The 20,835-nt window shown below is 40.1% G+C and overlaps 11 protein-coding genes across 11 annotated transcripts; 7 read left to right on the top strand and 4 right to left on the bottom strand.

Annotated features, from left to right (window-relative positions):
* Nucleotides 1-86: 86 nt before the first annotated feature.
* Nucleotides 87-3,623, top strand: TCB2 (tricalbin; the record flags this gene model as incomplete). Its single annotated transcript, XM_056230833.1, has 1 exon — nt 87-3,623. The coding sequence occupies one exon, from the start codon at nt 87-89 to the stop codon at nt 3,621-3,623; it is 3,537 nt and encodes a 1,178-aa protein (XP_056084712.1).
* Nucleotides 3,624-4,010: 387 nt separating this feature from the next.
* On the top strand, nt 4,011-4,307 carry SNN1 (Snn1p; the record flags this gene model as incomplete). The annotated part of the gene is made up of 1 exon (XM_056230834.1): nt 4,011-4,307. One exon carries the CDS (start codon nt 4,011-4,013, stop codon nt 4,305-4,307), a length of 297 nt encoding a protein of 98 aa, XP_056084713.1.
* Nucleotides 4,308-4,839: 532 nt separating this feature from the next.
* On the top strand, nt 4,840-7,338 carry MKT1 (Mkt1p; the record flags this gene model as incomplete). The annotated part of the gene is made up of 1 exon (XM_056230835.1): nt 4,840-7,338. The coding sequence occupies one exon, from the start codon at nt 4,840-4,842 to the stop codon at nt 7,336-7,338; it is 2,499 nt and encodes an 832-aa protein (XP_056084714.1).
* Nucleotides 7,339-7,777: 439 nt separating this feature from the next.
* On the bottom strand, nt 7,778-8,827 carry END3 (End3p; the record flags this gene model as incomplete). Its single annotated transcript, XM_056230836.1, has 1 exon — nt 7,778-8,827. One exon carries the CDS (start codon nt 8,825-8,827, stop codon nt 7,778-7,780), a length of 1,050 nt encoding a protein of 349 aa, XP_056084715.1.
* A 271-nt stretch (nt 8,828-9,098) lies between these two features.
* SAL1 (Ca(2+)-binding ATP:ADP antiporter SAL1) lies at nt 9,099-10,733 on the top strand (the record flags this gene model as incomplete). Its single annotated transcript, XM_056230838.1, has 1 exon — nt 9,099-10,733. One exon carries the CDS (start codon nt 9,099-9,101, stop codon nt 10,731-10,733), a length of 1,635 nt encoding a protein of 544 aa, XP_056084716.1.
* Nucleotides 10,734-11,091: 358 nt separating this feature from the next.
* PMS1 (ATP-binding mismatch repair protein) lies at nt 11,092-13,737 on the top strand (the record flags this gene model as incomplete). Its single annotated transcript, XM_056230839.1, has 1 exon — nt 11,092-13,737. One exon carries the CDS (start codon nt 11,092-11,094, stop codon nt 13,735-13,737), a length of 2,646 nt encoding a protein of 881 aa, XP_056084717.1.
* Nucleotides 13,738-13,922: 185 nt separating this feature from the next.
* On the bottom strand, nt 13,923-14,336 carry SWS2 (mitochondrial 37S ribosomal protein uS13m; the record flags this gene model as incomplete). Its single annotated transcript, XM_056230840.1, has 1 exon — nt 13,923-14,336. One exon carries the CDS (start codon nt 14,334-14,336, stop codon nt 13,923-13,925), a length of 414 nt encoding a protein of 137 aa, XP_056084718.1.
* Nucleotides 14,337-14,642: 306 nt separating this feature from the next.
* Nucleotides 14,643-15,743, bottom strand: EOS1 (Eos1p; the record flags this gene model as incomplete). Its single annotated transcript, XM_056230841.1, has 1 exon — nt 14,643-15,743. The coding sequence occupies one exon, from the start codon at nt 15,741-15,743 to the stop codon at nt 14,643-14,645; it is 1,101 nt and encodes a 366-aa protein (XP_056084719.1).
* A 492-nt stretch (nt 15,744-16,235) lies between these two features.
* TPM1 (tropomyosin TPM1) lies at nt 16,236-16,835 on the bottom strand (the record flags this gene model as incomplete). The annotated part of the gene is made up of 1 exon (XM_056230842.1): nt 16,236-16,835. The coding sequence occupies one exon, from the start codon at nt 16,833-16,835 to the stop codon at nt 16,236-16,238; it is 600 nt and encodes a 199-aa protein (XP_056084720.1).
* Nucleotides 16,836-17,350: 515 nt separating this feature from the next.
* NIS1 (Nis1p) lies at nt 17,351-18,532 on the top strand (the record flags this gene model as incomplete). Its single annotated transcript, XM_056230843.1, has 1 exon — nt 17,351-18,532. One exon carries the CDS (start codon nt 17,351-17,353, stop codon nt 18,530-18,532), a length of 1,182 nt encoding a protein of 393 aa, XP_056084721.1.
* Nucleotides 18,533-19,004: 472 nt separating this feature from the next.
* Nucleotides 19,005-20,603, top strand: APJ1 (Apj1p; the record flags this gene model as incomplete). Its single annotated transcript, XM_056230844.1, has 1 exon — nt 19,005-20,603. One exon carries the CDS (start codon nt 19,005-19,007, stop codon nt 20,601-20,603), a length of 1,599 nt encoding a protein of 532 aa, XP_056084722.1.
* Nucleotides 20,604-20,835: the final 232 nt, after the last annotated feature.

Here is a 20,835-nt window from a genome sequence, read left to right on the forward strand (position 1 = left end):
TGATAGTAATCAGGCCTCAAATTGAATTACCCTGAACTTTTCGTTTTGATTCACATACTATCGGAATATTAGTACATCTGCAAAGAATGTCTCCGAACTCTTCAAAAGCTCGATTGAATCAAATAAGCCCCAGACCTGGCGTTGGTGAAGCAGTGAAGGTGGAAAGCAAGAATGTTGTACGCGATGCTGTTTCAGTAGGATCTGAAACTGAGGTTAATGGCACGTCAATAGCAAGAGAAAAACGAGAGGCATCATACGTCGGCTGGAAGCAAGTTGGTGACTGGGAGGAAAAGGACCAGTTGACCCCCGAGGATCTTTTGGTGGACGTAAACAAAGACACGTTTCTAGGTAACGTTATACCAGATAAATTGTATGGCGACTGGTACCACGAGATTGCTATCCTCGCCATAAGTGCCTTAAGTTCTTTCATATTAGGTTACTTCAAATTCTCTCTAGCATCCGTTCTTATTGTGATGTTTGCTACGGGATTGCTTTATAGAACTTCATCAAAAAGATATAGGGAATCATTGAGGGAGTTAGCTCAGAAAGAACAAACTGTGGAGAAGATTAGTGACGACTATGAATCAGTTGAGTGGCTTAACACCTTTCTAGATAAATACTGGCCTATTATTGAACCTTCTGTCTCACAACAAATCGTCGATGGCACAAATACTGCTCTATCTGAAAACGAGGCAATTCCTAAATTTATTAAGGCCCTATGGTTGGATCAGTTCACACTGGGTGTGAAACCTCCAAGAGTTGATGCCATGAAGACGTTCCAGAACACAGCATCTGATGTTGTAGTCATGGACCTATGTCTGTCATTTACTCCGCACGAAATGTCAGATCTTGACGCCAAACAATGCAGAAACTATGTAAATTCTAATGTCTTATTAAAAGCAAAAATATTTGGAATGGACATACCAGTATCTGTTGCCGATGTTTCCTTTCAAGTTTCCGCTAGGTTCCGTTTCCAACTAATGACCACCTTGCCACTTGTTGAAACTATAAACGTCCAATTGTTAGAGATACCTGAAATTGATTTTATTGGTCGCTTATTAGGTAATTCGGTTTTCAATTGGGAAATATTGGCTATTCCTGGTCTCATGAGATTGATCCAAAAAATGGCTCTTAAGTACTTGAGTCCCGTTTTGCTCCCACCCTTCTCCCTACAGCTCAATATACCACAACTTCTTTCCAAGACTGGCTTGCCTATAGGTGTTTTGGAAATCAAAGTGAAAAGTGCCCAAGGATTAAAGGGGCTTATGGGTATGATCAAAAAAACTGCTGATCCATACCTGACTCTTGAGCTCTCTGGTAAAATAGTAGGTAAAACTAAGGTCGCCAAAAATTCTACGAACCCTACCTGGAATGAATCCATTTATATTCTTTTGCAATCATTTACCGATCCACTGACAATCACCGTATATGATAAAAGAGAAAGGCTAAGTGATAAGAAAATGGGTATAATTGTTTTCAACTTGAACAGATTACACGCAAATCATTATCAAAAAAATGAAAAGGTACATTTTCTAAGAAATTCCAAGCCTGTCGGCGATTTGACATTTGATTTGCAGTTCTATCCCACTATTGAGCCTAAGAAATTACTTAACGGTGATGAAGAACCCTTACCAGATATGAATACAGGTATTACCAAAATTATTATCAATGAACTCAGGGGTTTGGATGAACCCAATGAGAAAAATTCGGTCTTTGCTGAATTGTATATCAACGCAGAATTAGTGATGACCACCAAAAAAGAGAAAAGAACCGCCAACTTAAAGTGGGACTCGGATTATTATACCGTCATAACTGACCGTAGAAAAACTATTTGCAGATTTGTCATCAAAGACCAGAGTGGCAATGTTATCTCATCTTCGGTACAACCTTTGAATTATTTGATAGATAGGACAGAAGTTGATAAAGAATGGATTCCTCTAAAAGATGGAAAGGGTGAATTGAAGGTTAAAACCTATTGGAGACCGGTGGCCATTGACCTTGGATTGGAAAGTGTCGGATATACTACTCCTATCGGTATGTTGAGAGTATTCATCAATAAGGCTGAAAACCTGAGAAACCCAGATAGCTTAGGAAAGGTTAGTCCTTACGCCAAAGTATCAGTCAATGGTACAGCGAGAGGTAGGACAAACCAAAGAACAGAAACATTGAATCCTATCTGGAACCAATCAATTTACGTATCTGTCACATCACCTTTGCAAAAAGTGTCTATTGACTGCATTGGCACAGATACAAATGGCGATGATCATACTCTCGGCAGCTTCAACATCCAAACTCAAAATATATATCATAAAGACGTTGATGATAGATACACCATTTCTATCGACGATACTCCAAGAACTGGAAATTTGGTTGGAAAAAAGGGCGTGAAAGGTACTGTTACATATTATTTATCATTTTACCCAGTTGTTCCTGTATTAAGTTTGGAAGAGGCAAAGGAAGTCGACAACATCAATGAGAAAAAAGATAAGTTAGAGAAGCAAAAGACCGTTTCAGATAATAAAACTATCTCACGAGAAGAGAAGGAAAGAATCAAAAAAGAAGAAGCTAGTCTCACCGAAAAGTATGACATGTATAGCTTTAAGATGAAACTCGATCTGGATGAATTGCTGCAGTACAATGCTGGTGCACTAGGTGTGACTGTATTAGGCGGGGAACTACCTCAACCTGGCCTCTACGTTCAAACTTTTTTTGATTCTTGTGGGTATGCTACGATCAACAGCGCAAAGAATTCCATCAGAACCATTAAGACAGGCTGGTCTGGTGATTTCATGATAAAAGAGCTTGAGTGGTCTGTGACTACGTTTAGAGTAACAAAAGTTAAGGATGGGAATAAAGCAGAAGATTTCGTTTGTGAAGTTAATATTCCAACGATTGAATTAGTGAAAAACTGCTATTACAAGCCTTCTGTGTTAAATCTCATAGGCAAAAAAAGTGCCAGATTATTGGTTCAGGTATCATGGTTCCCCATAAATACCTCGAAGTTACCCCAATCAGACTTGATTACAAACTCTGGTGACCTGAAGATTACCGCTAAAGGTGCTGAAGCCCTAATCGGTGTTAATAAGAATGGTTATTCCGATCCATATGTGGAATTCTTCCTAAATGAAAATGGCACGTCACCTATCTTCAAAACGGCGGTCCAGAAAAAGACATTGAATCCTTCTTGGAACGAAAGCAAAACCATTGAAATTTCAAACCGTGTCAATGACTATTTAACAATTAACGTAAAGGATTACGAGTCAACCAACTCCAACAGGAGTATTGGAAAAGCCATTGTTCCATTATCTACCGTCGATCCAGAAGACGATAGTACCTTTGATATACCATTAGTGGGACCAAAAGGAGAGGACGGCGGAGTTTTGCATCTTGAATTTGAATTTGAACCTCGCTATACTATTAATGTGGTCAAACGTGAGGCTAGGCTCGGAAGCTTTGCTACCAAAGGGTTAGGTACGGGTATCAAGGCTGGTTCCACAGTTTTCGCATTAGGAGCCAATGTTGTAGGCACCGGGCTAGGAACAATCGATAAAGTGAAGATAGGAGTCTTTGGTGGCAAGAAGCGCACGCATACTGGAGATGAGAAATCCAATGAGAAGCAATAGATTCTTCCATAATAAAGTTCATACTTCACAGAATTAGCCAAGTGAGAAAAACGTGCGATCAAAAAAAGACATGAAATCCGATCTTTCAGCTATACCATGTGCTAGTGTACCGCGATTACAAAGTAACATAAGTAAACTGTAACAAATATATGTACTTTTTTATATCAATTTACCAAAGGAAAAGCTTATTACTTTACCTATTTCTTATGTGAGGTACGAAAAGTGACTGAGCGAAAAAAATGATGGACAATAAAGTGTGTGGCACGAAAAGTGAGGTTAAATTTACCAAAACGGATCAGCAGAGGCTAAGATCCCAGCGATATTTTCCGAGGAAGAAAGAACTGCAGAGGCAACCACATCAGAATTTGCAAGAGAAAATCGTTCACAATGGTAGGGTATAGTAGCAGCGGCGTTCATCCGGTCGAGCTGTCAGTGTACTCAATGATGTCTACTGACTTAGACGGGTTGTACCAGTCTATCAACGAACTACGGGAGTCGCAAGCACTACTCATTCTTATGTTACGGAAGGTCCGCGATAAACTTCGAAGAGAGGGCCAGGTTCTTTACGACCCAGAACCCTTTAAGCCAACTATGGATAAACTAGCGGATTTGTCTGCTCGTGTGAACATGCTTACAAGAAGGTATAAGCAGCTTCAGGACAATGTTGAGTCCCTCGCCAACTAAATAACTATACACTTGTATAGCATATCTTTGTATTTCTTATAACCATTTGTAGTTGACATCGATTAATGTACTATTAATACATCCGTGTGAAATGACAATAAAACCAAGACAAAAAACGGTGGAAAATCTAGAAAGCAAGAAAGTATTGTACCACACTAAAAGTTGTTTTGATAAAATAGCTCTGCCATTCAGTAATCATTGTTATATTACTACCAGCGTAATCAGTGAATTGCAGTAAATAAACTTTTTGTTTCACTGTATTGTTTCTGATTTCTTTTTTGTTTTTCGTTAGACTTTTCAAGTGCCTCATAATACTGAAAACAAAGAAACATATTAGTCGATTACAATCCTCTATTAGCAGACTCTTCAATTAATCAATTTTGGTGTGACTGACAAGCCCATTGGATTGTCTTACTCCCCTAATATATTTATAACAGAAATTTTCGAATACTTCTAAATTTGGACATTCCTCAACTGGAAGTGTAAAAGCCGGATAATAATAATATTAATAATAATAATAAGAAGCTGAGCAATGGCAATCAAGTCATTGGAATCGTTCCTTTTCGAAAGAGGTCTAGTAGGCTCCTACGCCATTGAGGCCTTGAATAACTGTACCTTAGGCATAGACGTCAACCACTATGTTTCTAGATTGTTGACAAATAAGAGAGAGCAGTATTTGGACGCCATTGGTGGTTTTCCTACTAGTTTAAAAATGTATTTGGAGAGTGATTTGAAGATTTTCAAGGATTTCAATATTACTCCCATTTTCGTCTTTAATGGCGGCCTGACCTACAATCAATTAGAGGCATCTGGTCACTTTACTGCTGCGTCTGCGTCTGCATCTGCCTCCATTTCATCGGCCGCTGCTTCTAGTAGTGGTTCCAATGCTACAACAAGATCGAACACAGAATCTGTTCTTTTACAGAGAAACAGGGGCTGGACACAATGGAACAATCTAGTTAGTTCAAATCAAAACTCCTACATTGACCAACCTATTCAACCTCAAGAGCCTTTTAGACATAACACTACAATTGAATCCAAGGCCTACCAAAACGATTTAATTGCTTATTTTATTGAGCATGGTTATATGTACCAAGTGGCTCCCTACTCTTCTTGGTTTCAATTAGCATACCTATTGAATAGCGCCTACATTGATGCCATCTACGGTCCAACCGATTGTTTAATGTTAGATTCTGTTGACAGATTCATTTTGGGCATGGAATTTCCAAATAAGGAATTTAGATTCATTGACAGATCAAGAGTGATGAAAGATTTGCGTTGCACCCATGAAGAATTCATTGACATTGCCATGGCTGTAGGTAATGATTTGCAGCCAACGACATTACCACCTTTGCAAATTTATCCAGTTCCTCAGCTATTTGATATTGCCCTAGAAATGGTTTTAAATACGGGAACCAATTTTTTTGCTTACCAATTGTCAACGCCATTACAAAATGATTCGAAAGAGAACGTCCAAAGCTATCAAAGGGGTATATCTGCTCTAAGATATATGCCGGTCTTAAAAGATACAGGTAAAGTAGAACTGTTTGTTCAAGAAGTCGTTGTTTCAGAGGAGGACAATGAAAAGACCAATACGGATGAAAAGAAAAGCAATATTTCCTCACCAACCTCTCTATCATCTACTGCCTCACCTGCCGCTGCAGGGACCAGAAATTTCAGCGAAAAGTCAGCCTACGAAAAATCTGGTACTAAAGAGGTTAGGAAACCAAGGGACATTCCGAATGACGTTCATGACTTTATCGGTCTGATGTTACCTCACGAATACTATTTCTATAGATCCATAGGGTTGGTTACTGGGAAGCTTTTCGACGCGATTGTTACAGGCGTTTATCCTGAAGAACCTCCATTGGGTGGAGGCTCAACTACTTCTTATAGAAAATTAATTTCTAAATCTGTTGAAATCTTTAAGAACAAAGAAATTAATTTACTGACGCAACCAATCAACAGATATTACCAAATCAAACAAATTAAACAAGTCAAGTGGTACGCGTCAAATGAACCAACCATTTTGACTAACAGAATGTCACCTTCTATGTTTGAAAATATTAATCATTTGATCGTTAAAAAAGAAAGTTCAATCAAAGAATATTTTTCTATTTCCGAGTTCATTACAACAATAAACGCCTCCAAAGATATGGCAAAGGATTTCATATCTGAAAAGGTCATTTTTCCAAACTCCGTTCCAATCGAATCCAAACTGAACTCACCCTTTGATTTACTGTCAACCAACTTCCTAAGATTATTAGTACTATTGGAGTTTTTTACTTACGATTTTAACGAGAAAGTACTTAAACCAACCAAATGGGGGGAGGTATTTTTGAAACTAAACGACCTTGGCATTAATACTAAATACCATGAATCAGTGATTATCTTCTTAATGTTTTTAAAGTGCGACGTTTTAAAGCTTGGTGAAGAGGTTCAACCACCGGCTCCTTCTGCCTTATCTCAAGCAACCCTACGTTCATATCCTGAAGAATCAGTGTATGTGCTATTAATTACACGTGTATTGACTTTGTTCCAGGTGGATCAAAAGCCATCCAACTACCATGGCCCTATCGATAAGAAAACGTTAATTTTCAGAGATCATCTTTCTTTCATAAAGGAAAATCTGAATGAGCTATTCGAAGCCGTTTTGATTTCATCTTTAACCTCAGGTGAATTCAATAGATTGTCGCTTGACAATTTCGGTTGGGCAAAGGAGATTGTTAGACATTTGCCATTCAAATTAGATTCCCCCAATACCATCATGGCCATGATGTGGGAGTTCTTCCTGCAAAAATATCTTCACAATGGTAATGCCAAGAATGATGCATTGTCTTTAGTTGCAACTGAATTCAATACTTATAAATCCACACCCAATCTTGATGAGCAATTTGTTGAATCCCAGAAGTTCCTACTAGAAATTGAAAAGGTCATGCACGAATTAAATGATGCGAAATTGATTAAAGAAAACGAGTTTAAATTGTTTGCCAAAGCAATTGAGTTTACCACAACTGCGTTGTCCAGCTAAGGCAGGAAAAATGGGAATGACGAAAATGGTGAAGAACTATTGAGAGTACACTTTATAAGGAACGATAATTGTCGTTGAAAAGGTATATTGTTGTTATTTCAAGGGTTGAAATGGAATCGTCGAGATTCAACGAAAACACGACAAATGACAACACTTCAAAAGAGAAAGTAGCCAAAATTACGATAAACAAAAAAAGAGCAAAAAGTTGAACGAAGAACTAATTTACTGTTCGTTTGTATGACACATATTTATGTATAAATATGTAAAGAACGATGAAAACAGTAAAAACGTATGGAAACCCCATCAATAAAAGAAGAGAGAAATTAGTGTCATCTACAGTTATAAAATGGAAAGTAGAGGTCCAATATAAGAAAGCTTAGGAGCAGAACGAACGAAAGTAAATATTAAACATACATGTACATACGACTAATTATCGAAGTCAATTGATTTCTGCTTGCAAGGCTTGTAATTCGTGTTTCTTGTTGTTCAAGTAATTCTCCAAGACTTCAACTTGCTGTTCGATATTATCCAAGTCGTCGGTTATTGAATTAATATTAAAACTTTTAGAAGTATTTGAGACCCCTTGACTTTTTTCATTTTTTTTGTAATTTAAAAGGCCTTCTAACTGTTCTCTCATGTTGGCGATTTGAACATCTGTGAGGGAGGCATATTTTTGCTTTACATCGTTATCATTTACAAAAACATTGTTGCTACTGCCATCAGCGTTCGACTTTGACACATTATCATTTAGATTGTCCACTTCCCTTATTTGGTCTTTTCTCTTTGCACCCGGTTGTGAAGACCCTAGGTCATAACTCACCTGTTTTTTATTGCACACTTCTGCTAAAGAAATCGGTAAGTTTGCTGGTATTTCAGCGCCCAGATCATTTCGTTGTCTCAAACAATGGATAAAGTAAAATGTAGGATCTTTATCAATTGATGGTAAATTTTGAGGATTGATTAGGCACCAAACTTTATTCATATCAGTTTTACTGATGTTGAAAAATTTTGTTGAAAGATTCGTGGATAGTTCGTTGAATGTTATAGTACCATCGGTTAGTTTTACACAGCCCATATAAATTTTTTCGTATTGATTAAGATCCTCTGGTGACATGTACCAGTCAACTTTGATTTCTTTCTTTGGGGGAAAATCTGCATTTTCCATTTGTTCACGCTTTCTCCTCTCTTTGATTAAATTTACCTTACTCCCGGGAACCAACCAATCAGGCAATTCATCTGGGACAGAACTGATGTTCTTATTAACCATGTCAAAAATTAATCTCATGCAAATAACAAATTCCTCAAAATCCAAATTGTCATCGTCATCAATATCGGCTAGAAACCAAATCTTATTGAGAACCGATGAATCCAACTTAGAATTGTAAAGGATTGGTAAGACCTGGTCATGATTTACCTTATTATCTATTGGTTTCAAACCTGAGAAGATTTGCCAATACTTTTTGATCTCAAATTGTTCTAACTTGGGCATTTTCCAAATACTTCCGTTGTATCTACCAGCCTTTCCAATACCCCACACTACGGTTAGTTCACACTCACCTAGCAATTACGGGCAGTTGATCTCAAGTTCTTGATGTTCTTTTCACTTACTCTTGATGGTTTAAATCATAGGGGTCCAACACAACCGTCGAATATGATATTGAAAGCCTTAATAAATAAAAATGTGAGTTTTGTAATAGCGATGGGAAATACAGTATATTTTTGGGGTAAAATGAAGTTGATTTAGTCGAATGAGGGCCTAAATGCTGTTGAAGAATCGTGAAACCGACAAGCAGCGAGATATAAGGTATGCGTGTTTGTTCAAGGAACTTGATGTTGAAGGAAATGGCCGTGTCACTTTGGGTAATCTAGTACGTGCCTTTGAGAAGAACGACAATCCCCTCAAGGGTAATGATGAGGCAATAAAAATGCTGTTTACTGCAATGGATGTGAACAGAGATTCTGTAGTTGATCTAAGTGATTTCAAGAGATATGCTTCCAATGCCGAATCTCAAATTTGGAACGGTTTCCAGAGAATAGATTTAGACCATGACGGTAAGATTGGCATCAACGAGATAAATAAGTACCTGGCAGATTTGGACAATCAGAACATATGTAACAATGAACTCAGTAATAAGCTTTCAAATGAAAAGAATAATAAATTCTCGAGGTTTTTCAAATGGGCGTTCCCAAAGAAGAAAAACAATGCTGCGCTACAGAGTCAAAGTGTTCACAAGGACGGTAGCGATAAAGATTTTTCGAAGCCAACGAACTCAGATTTGTATGTTACATATGATCAGTGGAGAGATTTTTTACTGCTAATACCGAGAAAGCAAGGTTCTAGACTGCATACCGCTTATTCCTATTTCTACCTATTCAATGAAGATGTTAACCTATCTTCAGAAGGTGATGTTACTCTAATCAATGATTTCATCCGTGGATTCGGCTTTTTTATTGCTGGTGGTATCTCAGGCGTAATTTCAAGGACTTGTACTGCACCTTTTGATAGACTAAAAGTGTTTCTAATCGCAAGAACAGATCTATCGTCAACTTTACTGAATTCAAAAACAGATTTACTTGCTAAGAACCCCAATGCTGACATAACCAAGATATCCTCTCCTTTGGCAAAGGCTGTTAAAAGCTTATACAGACAGGGTGGAATAAAGGCGTTTTACGTTGGAAATGGTCTGAACGTTGTTAAAGTTTTCCCAGAAAGTTCAATTAAGTTTGGTTCTTTTGAGATTACCAAAAAAATAATGACAAAACTGGAAGGCTGCAAAGATACGAGAGATCTTTCAAAATTCTCAACTTATATCGCTGGTGGTTTGGCTGGTATGGCAGCACAGTTTTCCGTTTATCCGATAGATACTCTAAAATTTAGAGTGCAATGTGCTCCCTTGGATACAAAGTTGAAGGGAAACAGACTGCTATTTCAGACCGCAAAGGATATGTTCCGCGAGGGCGGACTCAAATTATTTTACAGAGGCGTTACAGTTGGTATACTGGGTATATTTCCCTACGCTGCATTAGACTTGGGGACCTTTTCTGCCTTGAAAAAACGGTACATCACCAAACAGGCGAAGGCCTTGAACCTACCACAAGACCAGGTCACATTAAGCAATTTAGTTGTACTACCAATGGGTGCATTCAGTGGAACTGTGGGGGCTTCCGTTGTCTATCCAATCAATCTTTTGAGAACAAGATTGCAAGCACAAGGAACATATGCTCATCCTTATGTGTATAACGGCTTCAAAGACGTATTACTAAAGACAATCGAAAGGGAAGGTTACCAGGGTCTATTCAAAGGCTTAATACCAACTCTGGCGAAAGTTTGTCCAGCAGTTTCCATCAGTTATTTATGTTACGAAAACCTGAAAAAATTCATGAATTTAGAATAATAATAAAAACATATGCATATATATCAACTAGTGAATTTTCTCATTATTTATAAGCCATTACCATGACTTGTTGGGCGTACTATCGAACGGGCTTTTTCTAAAATATATATTCCTTTAGAACATGTACATAATTACTACTCTAGCATACACTAAACTAATAATGAATACATTATATTTTTAAATCAATATTCGATTGTCGCGCCTGTTGGCATCTCCATATAGCAGAACGCGAAAAGAAAAGACGCGTCCCCTTAACAATTCAATGGTCTCATCTCATCTCATCATCACTAATTGATAAAGACAGAGGAAAGGAGAAGCAGAGACAGCAGGAACTCACATCTACAAGTCAGTTGAGATCATGACCCAAATAAACCAAATAAACGACTCAGATGTTCACCGAATCACGTCTGGGCAGGTTATCACCGACTTAACAACAGCAGTGAAAGAGTTGGTTGATAATAGTATAGACGCAAACGCAAGTCAAATCGAAATTACATTCAAAGACTACGGCCTTGAATCCATCGAATGCTCAGATAACGGTGATGGTATAGATCCTTCAAACTATGAGTTTTTAGCTCTGAAACATTACACTTCGAAAATTTCTGAGTTTCAAGATGTTGCCAAAGTACAGACATTGGGATTTAGAGGGGAGGCCTTGTCTTCCTTATGTGCCATTGCAAAACTGAGTGTGATAACAACGACTCTGCCACCAAGGGCAGATAAATTGGAATATGATATGGTCGGCCATATTGCATCAAAGACGACGATGTCGAGGAATAAAGGAACCACTGTACTAATCTCGCGATTATTTCATAACTTGCCTGTTAGACAAAAAGAATTTACTAGGACCTTCAAGCGCCAATTTGCCAAATGTCTGACGGTTTTACAAGGTTATGCGATTATCAATGCTGGCATTAAGTTCTCTGTTTTGAATGTTACATCAAAGGGCAAAAAAAGTGTAATGTTATCAACGATGAGAGACTCAAGCATCAGAAAAAATATCTCTTCCGTTTTTGGTGTAAATGGTATGCGTGGACTTGAAGAGGTTAATTTAGTCCTTGATTTGAATCCCTTCAAGAAGAAAATGCTCAGGAAGTACACCGACGATCCAGATTTCTTAAATCTCGATTATAGTATTCAAGTGAAAGGCTATATATCACAGAACTCATTTGGATGTGGTAGAAATAGTAAAGATAGACAATTCATTTATGTGAATAAAAGACCGGTGGAATACGCTACTTTCCTAAAATGCTGCAATGAAGTTTACAAAACGTTTAATAATGTTCAATTTCCGGTCGTCTTTTTGAATTTAGAATTGCCTGCCAGTTTGATCGATGTGAACGTCACTCCAGATAAAAGAATAATACTGATACATAATGAACAGGTGCTCATTGATGTTTTCAAAGCAAATTTGACCGAATATTATAATGGACAAGAGCTAGCTCTTCCTAAAAGAGTGTATTCCCGACCAGAACAACAAATTCCGAAAAGACATGAAATTGAGTTTGTAACTCAAACTGCTGATGATGCAAGTGCGACAGACGAATCTAGTAATCACAATTATGACGGGGCTAGAACGGAACATAATCAATATAAACACGCGTGTAGCGATAATACGGTGGAAGTAACTGAAATTGCTGCATCTAAAGGCGAAGATACGCATCTAACCTCACTAATGGACCATAACTATGCAACTCTTACTGATGACCTTGGCTCGGAATGTGAAGTTTTAGGTGAAGTATCGGAGCCGTTCGATGAAAACAATTCAAGTACACCAACTAAGAATCCATCAAGTGCAAAAGCGGGTTTTGACAATGTTAGTGCTATGAACCTTAATAGTTTTTCCAATCCTGGGTTTCAAAATGTGACTAATGCAAATAAAACACTCCATTCGGAGAAGGCTGTTGAAGAGCCCGTTTACTTCAATATCGATGGCGAAAAGTTTCAGGAAAAGGCAATACTATCACAAGAGGAGGGATTGGTTTTTGTGGATGATAAAGGTCATCAGCATTCAGATAAATGTTGCCATCATGATAGAAGAGATAGCGTCGGCACAGAACATGATGATGAGCTCGATTCAGCATACGCAGAGATTGAGCCAGTTCAAATAAATATCAGAACTCCCTTAAAAGACTTTCATCGTTCAGTTTCGAAAGAAAATTATAGATCGTTGAGCGATGGACTATCACATCGGAAGCTTGAGGACGAGATATTAGAGTTTAATTTAAGCACAGAAGGGATCGAGGAAATGATCAAAGACGGTAAAAGGGTACTTAGTATCATAGATAAAAGAAAATCACACTCACATAGAAAGATTATCAAAGATAGACAGGACGTGGAAAATTTTGAGCAAGGGGAGAAGTATTTGACATTAACAGTTTCCAAAGACGACTTCAAGAAGATGGAAGTGGTTGGACAATTTAATTTGGGTTTTATCATAGTAACCAGGAAGATCGAAGACAAATATGATCTGTTTATTGTTGATCAGCATGCAAGTGATGAGAAATACAACTTCGAAACGCTTCAAGCGGTCACAGTTTTTAAATCACAAAATTTGATTATGCCACAGCCAGTGGAGTTAGGTGTTATTGACGAACTTGTAGTACTAGACAATCTACCAGTTTTTGAAAAGAATGGATTCAAACTGAAAATTGATGAGGGCGAAGAATTTGGCTCGAGAATCAAACTATTAAGTTTACCCACGTCCAAACAGACGCTTTTTGATTTAGATGATTTCAATGAACTGATACACCTGGTCAAAGAAGATGGTGGGCTGAGAAGAGATAACATCAGATGTTCCAAGATCCGGTCTATGTTTGCTATGAGAGCATGTAGAAGTAGTATAATGATAGGTAAGCCACTTAATAAGAAGACAATGACCAGAGTCGTTCACAATCTCAGTGGGTTGGATAAACCTTGGAACTGTCCTCACGGACGCCCCACAATGAGACACTTGATGGAATTGCGTGATTGGGACTCATTTTCCAAAGATTATAAAATATAATTCAAGTTTGATATTCATTCTAGAATACATAAACGCTTTATATACAGGAAATGATAAACAAAAATTTCGTTTGTGCAAAATTCGTTAGGGGACCTTGGCAGTTTTACATTGTGGAAAAGGGCGTGAATCTTATTTATCATGAATATGAAGATAGTTTTTTTTCTTTCTTTTCTTGAAGGATATAATTATTTGCCAAAGATATATGACCAAAAAGATAAATTAGGGAATGTATGGAGTCCACGTCTATCAATCTTATTAAGCTTTCTTGCAGTCTTCGCGTTGTTTCTTGTATGTTGGCCCCTAACAGGTAAATGTAAAGCGTGCCTCATACCACTATAACTACCAATTTTCTTCTTCAATGCGATATTTTCCTTTACAACTGCCCTAGCGTCACCTTCGATGGTCATTGTCGACAGTTCACTTGCTATGCTCATGATCTGGGGTTCTGACAGTTGATGCATTCTCATCCATGGGTAGAACCCTAATTTCGAGCACACCTTTTCAGCCGTCGTTCTACCAATACCGTAAAATTTGGAGGCCAGCCCGATCTTGATGACCTCTTTACCTTTGAAACCTTTCCCCAAGATGTGAACGACCATGGTTTTGATGGGCGGAGCAGTTTAGTCTACCTTCAAACAGTGTTTCTTCTTTCCTGATAAGATCAATTGTCTTCGGATAATATATGAAGGAGTTTTTCAACCATTGGATATAAACGTTACGAAAGGTGTAGTAAGCACCATGTCGTTAATAGTGATACAAGTCTTAGCGGCTATGAGTTCAACTTAACCTCATTACAGTTCGGAAGAAGCTCAATTGGCCATGTAGATAATATTATAGCATGCTATAGGTACATATTTAGGGATTTTGCGTTACATATATATATATATATATATATTTTTTTTTTTTTATGCGGAGGAATGCATTTCATGCAGTATTCTTTCTAATTGCTCCACATCCAATCTTTGGATGAATAGATTTCGAAGTAAGCCCAACATGGTAATAAAACTAGCCAGTCCCACGGGAACAACACAGAGCACAGTAATTTTATATAAATCTATGGTTCTCTTGGTGGTGAAATTGAATGCGTTTTTCGGAGATTTTTTGGATCTTTTGGGGCTTTGTGAATGGGTGCTCGAGGGCCTATTGACTTGCAGCAGCCGATCGTCGCTGTTATCTGAGAGCGCATCGTAGCGTGAGGTATCCACTGCGCCGTCGTCTGCCATCACGATGTGAGGGTCGTCGTTGATGTCGCCCTCGCCGTCATCATCGTCATCTGCTTCTTCCCGAACACTGGTGTCCTCTTGTACTTCACCTTCCTGATTTCTGAAATACCTCAAATCGGAAGTAAGATAGCTCTGCCAGATATATACCGCTGTTAGCACACAACTAATGAGTATCCATGTATGCAGAAAATAGTCGAGTTCTGGAGATAAAGACGACAGCAGCAGGAGTTCCAACGTGACGATGATCAAGGACATGGAAAACATTCTCAAGATGGCGGCCACCGTGGAGTATTTGACGATCCAGCGGACCATCAGGGAGTCCAGGATGGCATACGAGAGGTATAAAGACACTAAGCACCAAAGTGAACAGAGAAGATATTCGGACGCTCTGGCCGTGGTCAGTGCGGATAATAAGAGGGAATCCTTGCTGTTGCCGCTCATGGTCTCCTGAGAAGACCCATCAAATGACGAGTTGTTATCGTAAGCGCTATTCAGCTTCTGCCAAAAGTAGGTGAACGCATCTCTCAGCGATTGTGGCTCGTAAAGCTTTATGCTGGTGCGCATGGAGACCCTCCAGGCCTTCCGCAGAGATGTGAAGATGTAAGTCAACGGCGGCAAAAGTGATATGTCCCTGCACAGGGCCATCAGCATGTGCTGCTTGGCAGTCAGATGGTTCAAAGACAGTGTTTTCATGGAGCTGTATGTCTTTTTGAAAGTCGCTCGGTCATGCTTGGCATACTTATCCTCGTGGGGAGCCATACTGCTACTCAATATGGAAGTCATCTTGGGGTCCAAAACGTGAAGAATCGATTCGATTTATGACAAAAGGAAGGGAAGAGGAAAAAAAACTTAAAAAAGAAGTGAGAAACCCTGGTGTGTTCAAGTAGATGCACAGACGGTGGGCAACCCAAAACTCAGTCTCCCGTTAAACTTTCAGGTTCTTATACACGTGAAAACGTCCGATATATATCGCATGCAGCTATGTGTGCTTGAGAATGCCCTTGTCCATGTGATAAACAGTGCAAAACTTGACATGTTTGAGCAGGCACGGTGAGACCCACTTGAAAAAACGCCGCTCGGGTAATAATATATACAATGAGCGCATATATAGTAGAGAGCAAAAACGTCTAAAAGAGCGAAACGTACACAGATGTATACTGTAGGCTATTGTATTTGTATAGAGGGTACTTACTTACTTATTTGTACTTGCCTGTGAGAGTTTTGAGTGACTCCAGAACAAAGGACAAAGGAAAAAACAGTAAAACGAAAAGCAGATCACAAGTTTTCTAGAGACGCAGCAATTTCGTCCAATTCCTTCTGGGCTTCCTCGTACTTGACGGTCAATTCCTCGTTCTTTCTTTCCCATTCCTCTCTTTGCTCCTCCAAGGCAGCCACCCTTCTTTCCAATTGGTCCGCCTTCAAATCGGACTCCCTCAATTTCTCAGTGGTCTCCTTTAGCTTGGTGTCGCTTTCCTCCAAATCTTCCTCCAATTGTTGGTTCTTCTTGGAGAAGTTGTCGTTATTGGACTGCAAATGATGCGAGTCCTCGGACAATTGCTTGGATTCGGCCAATTCCGCTTCCAACTTCTCGATCTCTTCCTCCAATTGGTGGTTCTTCACCGTCAACGATTTGATCTGGTTCTCCTTCTCGACATTGTCCTGCTCTGTTTGCTTGGAGTCAGAAAGGCCTGCTTCGAGCTTTTCGATCTCTTCCTCCAATTGCTGGTTTTTGACAGTCAATGACTTGATTTGGTTCTCCTTTTCGACGTCGTCCTGCCCCAAGTCCTTGTTCTTCTCCTTCAACTCTTCGTACTTTTCCTGCCATGACTCTGCTTCCAATTTCAAGTTGCTTAGCTTTTCTCTGATCTTATCCATTGTTGCCTTTTAAGTGTATGTGCGTGTGTGTTTGCCTGTGTGTGAGTGTTAATTTTGAGTAGGTAGGTTCCTTCAGCAACGTAAATATACACACGGTAAGAAGGGAAAACGAAAACGAAAACGACCACTTTCTTGCCAAGTATGCTGTGAGAGATCTCTCACACTTTTCCCGTATCTCGTTGCCCGTGCCAGGGTGTGCGGATTTTGCCCTGAGCATGTTACCCGACTCTATTACCCGGATGGGAATTTATGCAACGGCAGCTAGCGCCGCACGATGGCTGGTTTTTTTTCTTTTTCAGGGTATTTTTCATGTTTTCAGTGGTTTATATGGCAGGAATTTATCAAGCTGGCGTGGTCTGCGCTTGAGTAGGATTATATTATATTAGTGCTTGCTCGGGAAGAAAGATTCGAGTCCGACGTGCGCCCTTCCAGTTCCTGAACCCCCGTAGGTGTTTGCATCCGCGTTTCAGGTTCTGGTGCGAACACTTAAGACCTTCCTACTCCTCGGTTCGTGTATGTTTTCCCTTCATCTTCTTGACTTGGTAACATCAATGCGTCTTTACCGTACTATCACAAAGACTATGAGTGTTGACGGGAATAGCACAGAACCGCCCGCTTTTGTCCCGACGGGGTTGCAGTCTCTTCTGGGCACGGGTGGGTTCACCACTTCAGGCTATATACACGCCCTCGTGGACTCCACATCGAACTCTAACTCGAACTCGAACTCGAACTCGAACTCGGACAGCAGGATTCCGCTCGTGCAGATATCCGATGAATCTCATCTGACACACGATAGCTTCAAGCCATACGCGGATTACCACGACGCCTCCCGTTTGAGAAGCCGTGGCGTTGTCGGAGCTGGCCAGATTGACAACACCGATGTGATGGAGCAGTTTACTCAATGGTCTGAGTATAAAAAAGGGTCTTCCCCGACCAACGCAAAGACGAAGCCAGTCCGACACACTTCGCAGCGAAGAACAGACTTCACCAGCAGGGACGAACTATCCAAGTTTAGCAAAAACCACAACTTCATCTTCCATAAGGGGTTCTTGAAGAGGCAGCGCTCCATACGCAGGGAAGACAGGCAAGCCAAGGTAAGGTCAAGGTTCAGAAACAAGAAGGAGCTGGCATCTGTCTTAAACTACATAGAATTAGAGCAAATGGACATTACGACCGTTCTGGCCTCACAATCGGTAAACTTACACGCTGTTAGGAACATTACCAGCAGAGATCCGGCGGTCACCGCTACCCCACATCTAAGAAACCAGGTGTACGCCATCAAAGGTCCAAGAAACCTATCTATACGCAGGAAACTGCCGAAATCACATCCGATCTCCCGCCCCATGACGACAGCGACAATAGCTGCACACAACCCAACGCCTCCCGCGACACGGGTTCGCAGCAAGGGTGTGGGACGATCCAAAACGTCACCCAGTGTGTTGTATCGCCCGAGCAGAAAGGCGAAACTGGGCCCAGATCCACGGGTAACACAGCAGCAGCTACTGCTGGAATTGTGGAGGGAATACTTGATGCTTGTTGTCACGCAGAGAACACAGCTGCGATTAACGTTCCTCTGCTCCCCAGGTTCAACATCAAACCAGAGCACCCCTTGCTCATCCAACACCAGCGACTTAGACATTTCTCTTTTGTCCACCCCACCAAGGCTGTTTCCAGCCGCACTAAAACCAACCCTATGATCACGTCCGATGGTCAATACGACAGTATTCACGGCATCGGGGCATGGTAAGCAGGCGAGCTCCCCTGATTTGCGCAGCCTTAAAGTAAAAGATAGATAGACCTTATATAATCACATACCAATTCTTCTATTTACCATTTTTCCCCGCTCGCATTCTTCTAGAACATCACGGAAAATAAAGGAAAGAAAAGAAAAGAAAGTCAGCATCGGATCTGTAAACTAAAAACAAGTAAAAACGCGTCATTCCTCCCCTTCCCAGATGCGCAAATCTGTTTAAACACTTTTATATAGTGAGTGGATATTAGAAACGCTGCCATTCAATACTTACCACGGTTCATACCGATAATAATAACTCTCTGAATACAGTGTTTGTTCCTCTGACGAAAGCAGATCGCACGGTATAGTAGAGCAGAATTAGTTCACCCTTATCGTTGTTTTTTTTGTTGCTATTAGGGGTTACTAAATTACGGAAAATGCAACATAACACGTCCCTGTACGACTCTTTGAACGTTACCGCCACCGCATCGACATCTGAAATTAAAAAGGCCTACAGAAACGCTGCATTAAAGTATCATCCTGATAAAAACAATCACACAGAAGAGTCCAAGCGGAAATTCCAAGAGATATGTCAGGCATACGAAACACTGAAAGATAACCATTTAAGGTCCCTTTATGACCAATACGGCACCACAGACGAAGTGCTTATTCAAGAACAGCAGGCACAGACACAGTCTCAAAGGCAACGCCAACAGGCCAGCGTTTTCAGTCCATCTGCCGGTTTTGGCACTGGGGGAATGTCATTTCCGGATTTATCTCCAGGTGACCTCTTCGCGCAGTTTTTCAATAGTTCTGCTAGCGCCTCCTCCAACGGCTCTAAAGACAATTTTAATTTCAGCTTCGATGGTAGCACTACACCAAACTTCCCGTTTGGCAGTGGTGGTGGTATGAACAATTTATACTCCCCGCCATCGAGATACAATTCCGAAGGGGAAGGCCGCCATTTGAATAGAGGTCCCGACATCAAACATAATTTGAAATGCACATTGAAGGAACTCTACATGGGTAAGACCGCAAAGTTGGGTTTGAATAGAACAAGGATTTGTCAGGTCTGTGATGGACATGGGGGCTTGAAGAAGTATGCGTGTAAGACTTGTAAGGGGCAGGGTGTCCAAACGCAAACTAATCGCATGGGGCCTCTGGTACAAAGCTGGTCTCAGACTTGTGCTGATTGTGGGGGTGCCGGGATCTTTGTGGAGAGTAAAGACATCTGCCAGCAGTGCCAGGGTCTTGGCTTCGTCAAGCAAAGAAAGATATTACAAGTCGCAGTTCAGCCGGGCTCATGCCATAATCAACTCATAGTGCTCACAGGCGAAGGCGACGAAGTTATCAGTAGTAAAGGAGGTGGCCATGAAAAAATAATACCAGGTGATGTCGTCATCACCATTCTAAGGTTAAAAGATCCGAGATTCCAGATCGTTGATGATTACAACCTAATATATAAGAAATGCAAAGTGGATTTGATGACCAGTCTATGTGGGGGTGTAGTTTATATTGAGGGACACCCTAGCGGTAAACTGATAAAGCTCGATATCATACCTGGCGAAGTACTCAAGCCGGGTTGTTTCAAAACCGTCGAAAACATGGGTATGCCTAAGTTTATCAATGGAGTTCGAAGCGGGTTTGGTCACATGTACGTCAAATTCGAGGTAACTTATCCGAGGAGACTAGAACCTGAAAATGCCATAAAATTGCAAAAAGTTCTCGCTAATGACAAATACGTTCAGAATGAAAGATCCGCCATGGAAACGGCGGATGCAGACTGCTATTGTGATCTGGAGAGATCTTATAACGTCGTGGAAGAACATGTTCTAAGTAGTTTTGAGGCCCCTGACATGAAGAGCGAAATTATTGAAAATGATGATCTTGATGATTTGATTAATGAAAGAGATTCTCGGAAGAGAAACAACCGCCGATTCGGCGAAAGCAGTAATAGTAATAGTAATGAAACGAAACGAAATAAATATTCCTCCCCTGTAACTGATTTTTATGACCATGATATCAATGGATATTGAAGACTAGATACATAAGTTGCAAATATTCTATACACTTTTCTTATTTTTCCTTTTGTATTACTATTCTACGTACAAGGACAATCCGATTCTTTTCTAACGACAACGAAGTAGATTTTTTTTTATAGGGAATAGGATATACATGCTGTTCGCTTGAAAAAATAAAAGATTGTGGTCCTGGCAGTAATAGCAGCCCAGCCCTAGGCCTTCAATAGTTAGTTTTTTTTTACTTCGT

The sequence above is a fragment of the Saccharomyces kudriavzevii genome (genome assembly GCF_947243775.1).
Source record: "Saccharomyces kudriavzevii IFO 1802 strain IFO1802 genome assembly, chromosome: 14".
NCBI lineage: Eukaryota > Fungi > Ascomycota > Saccharomycetes > Saccharomycetales > Saccharomycetaceae > Saccharomyces > Saccharomyces kudriavzevii.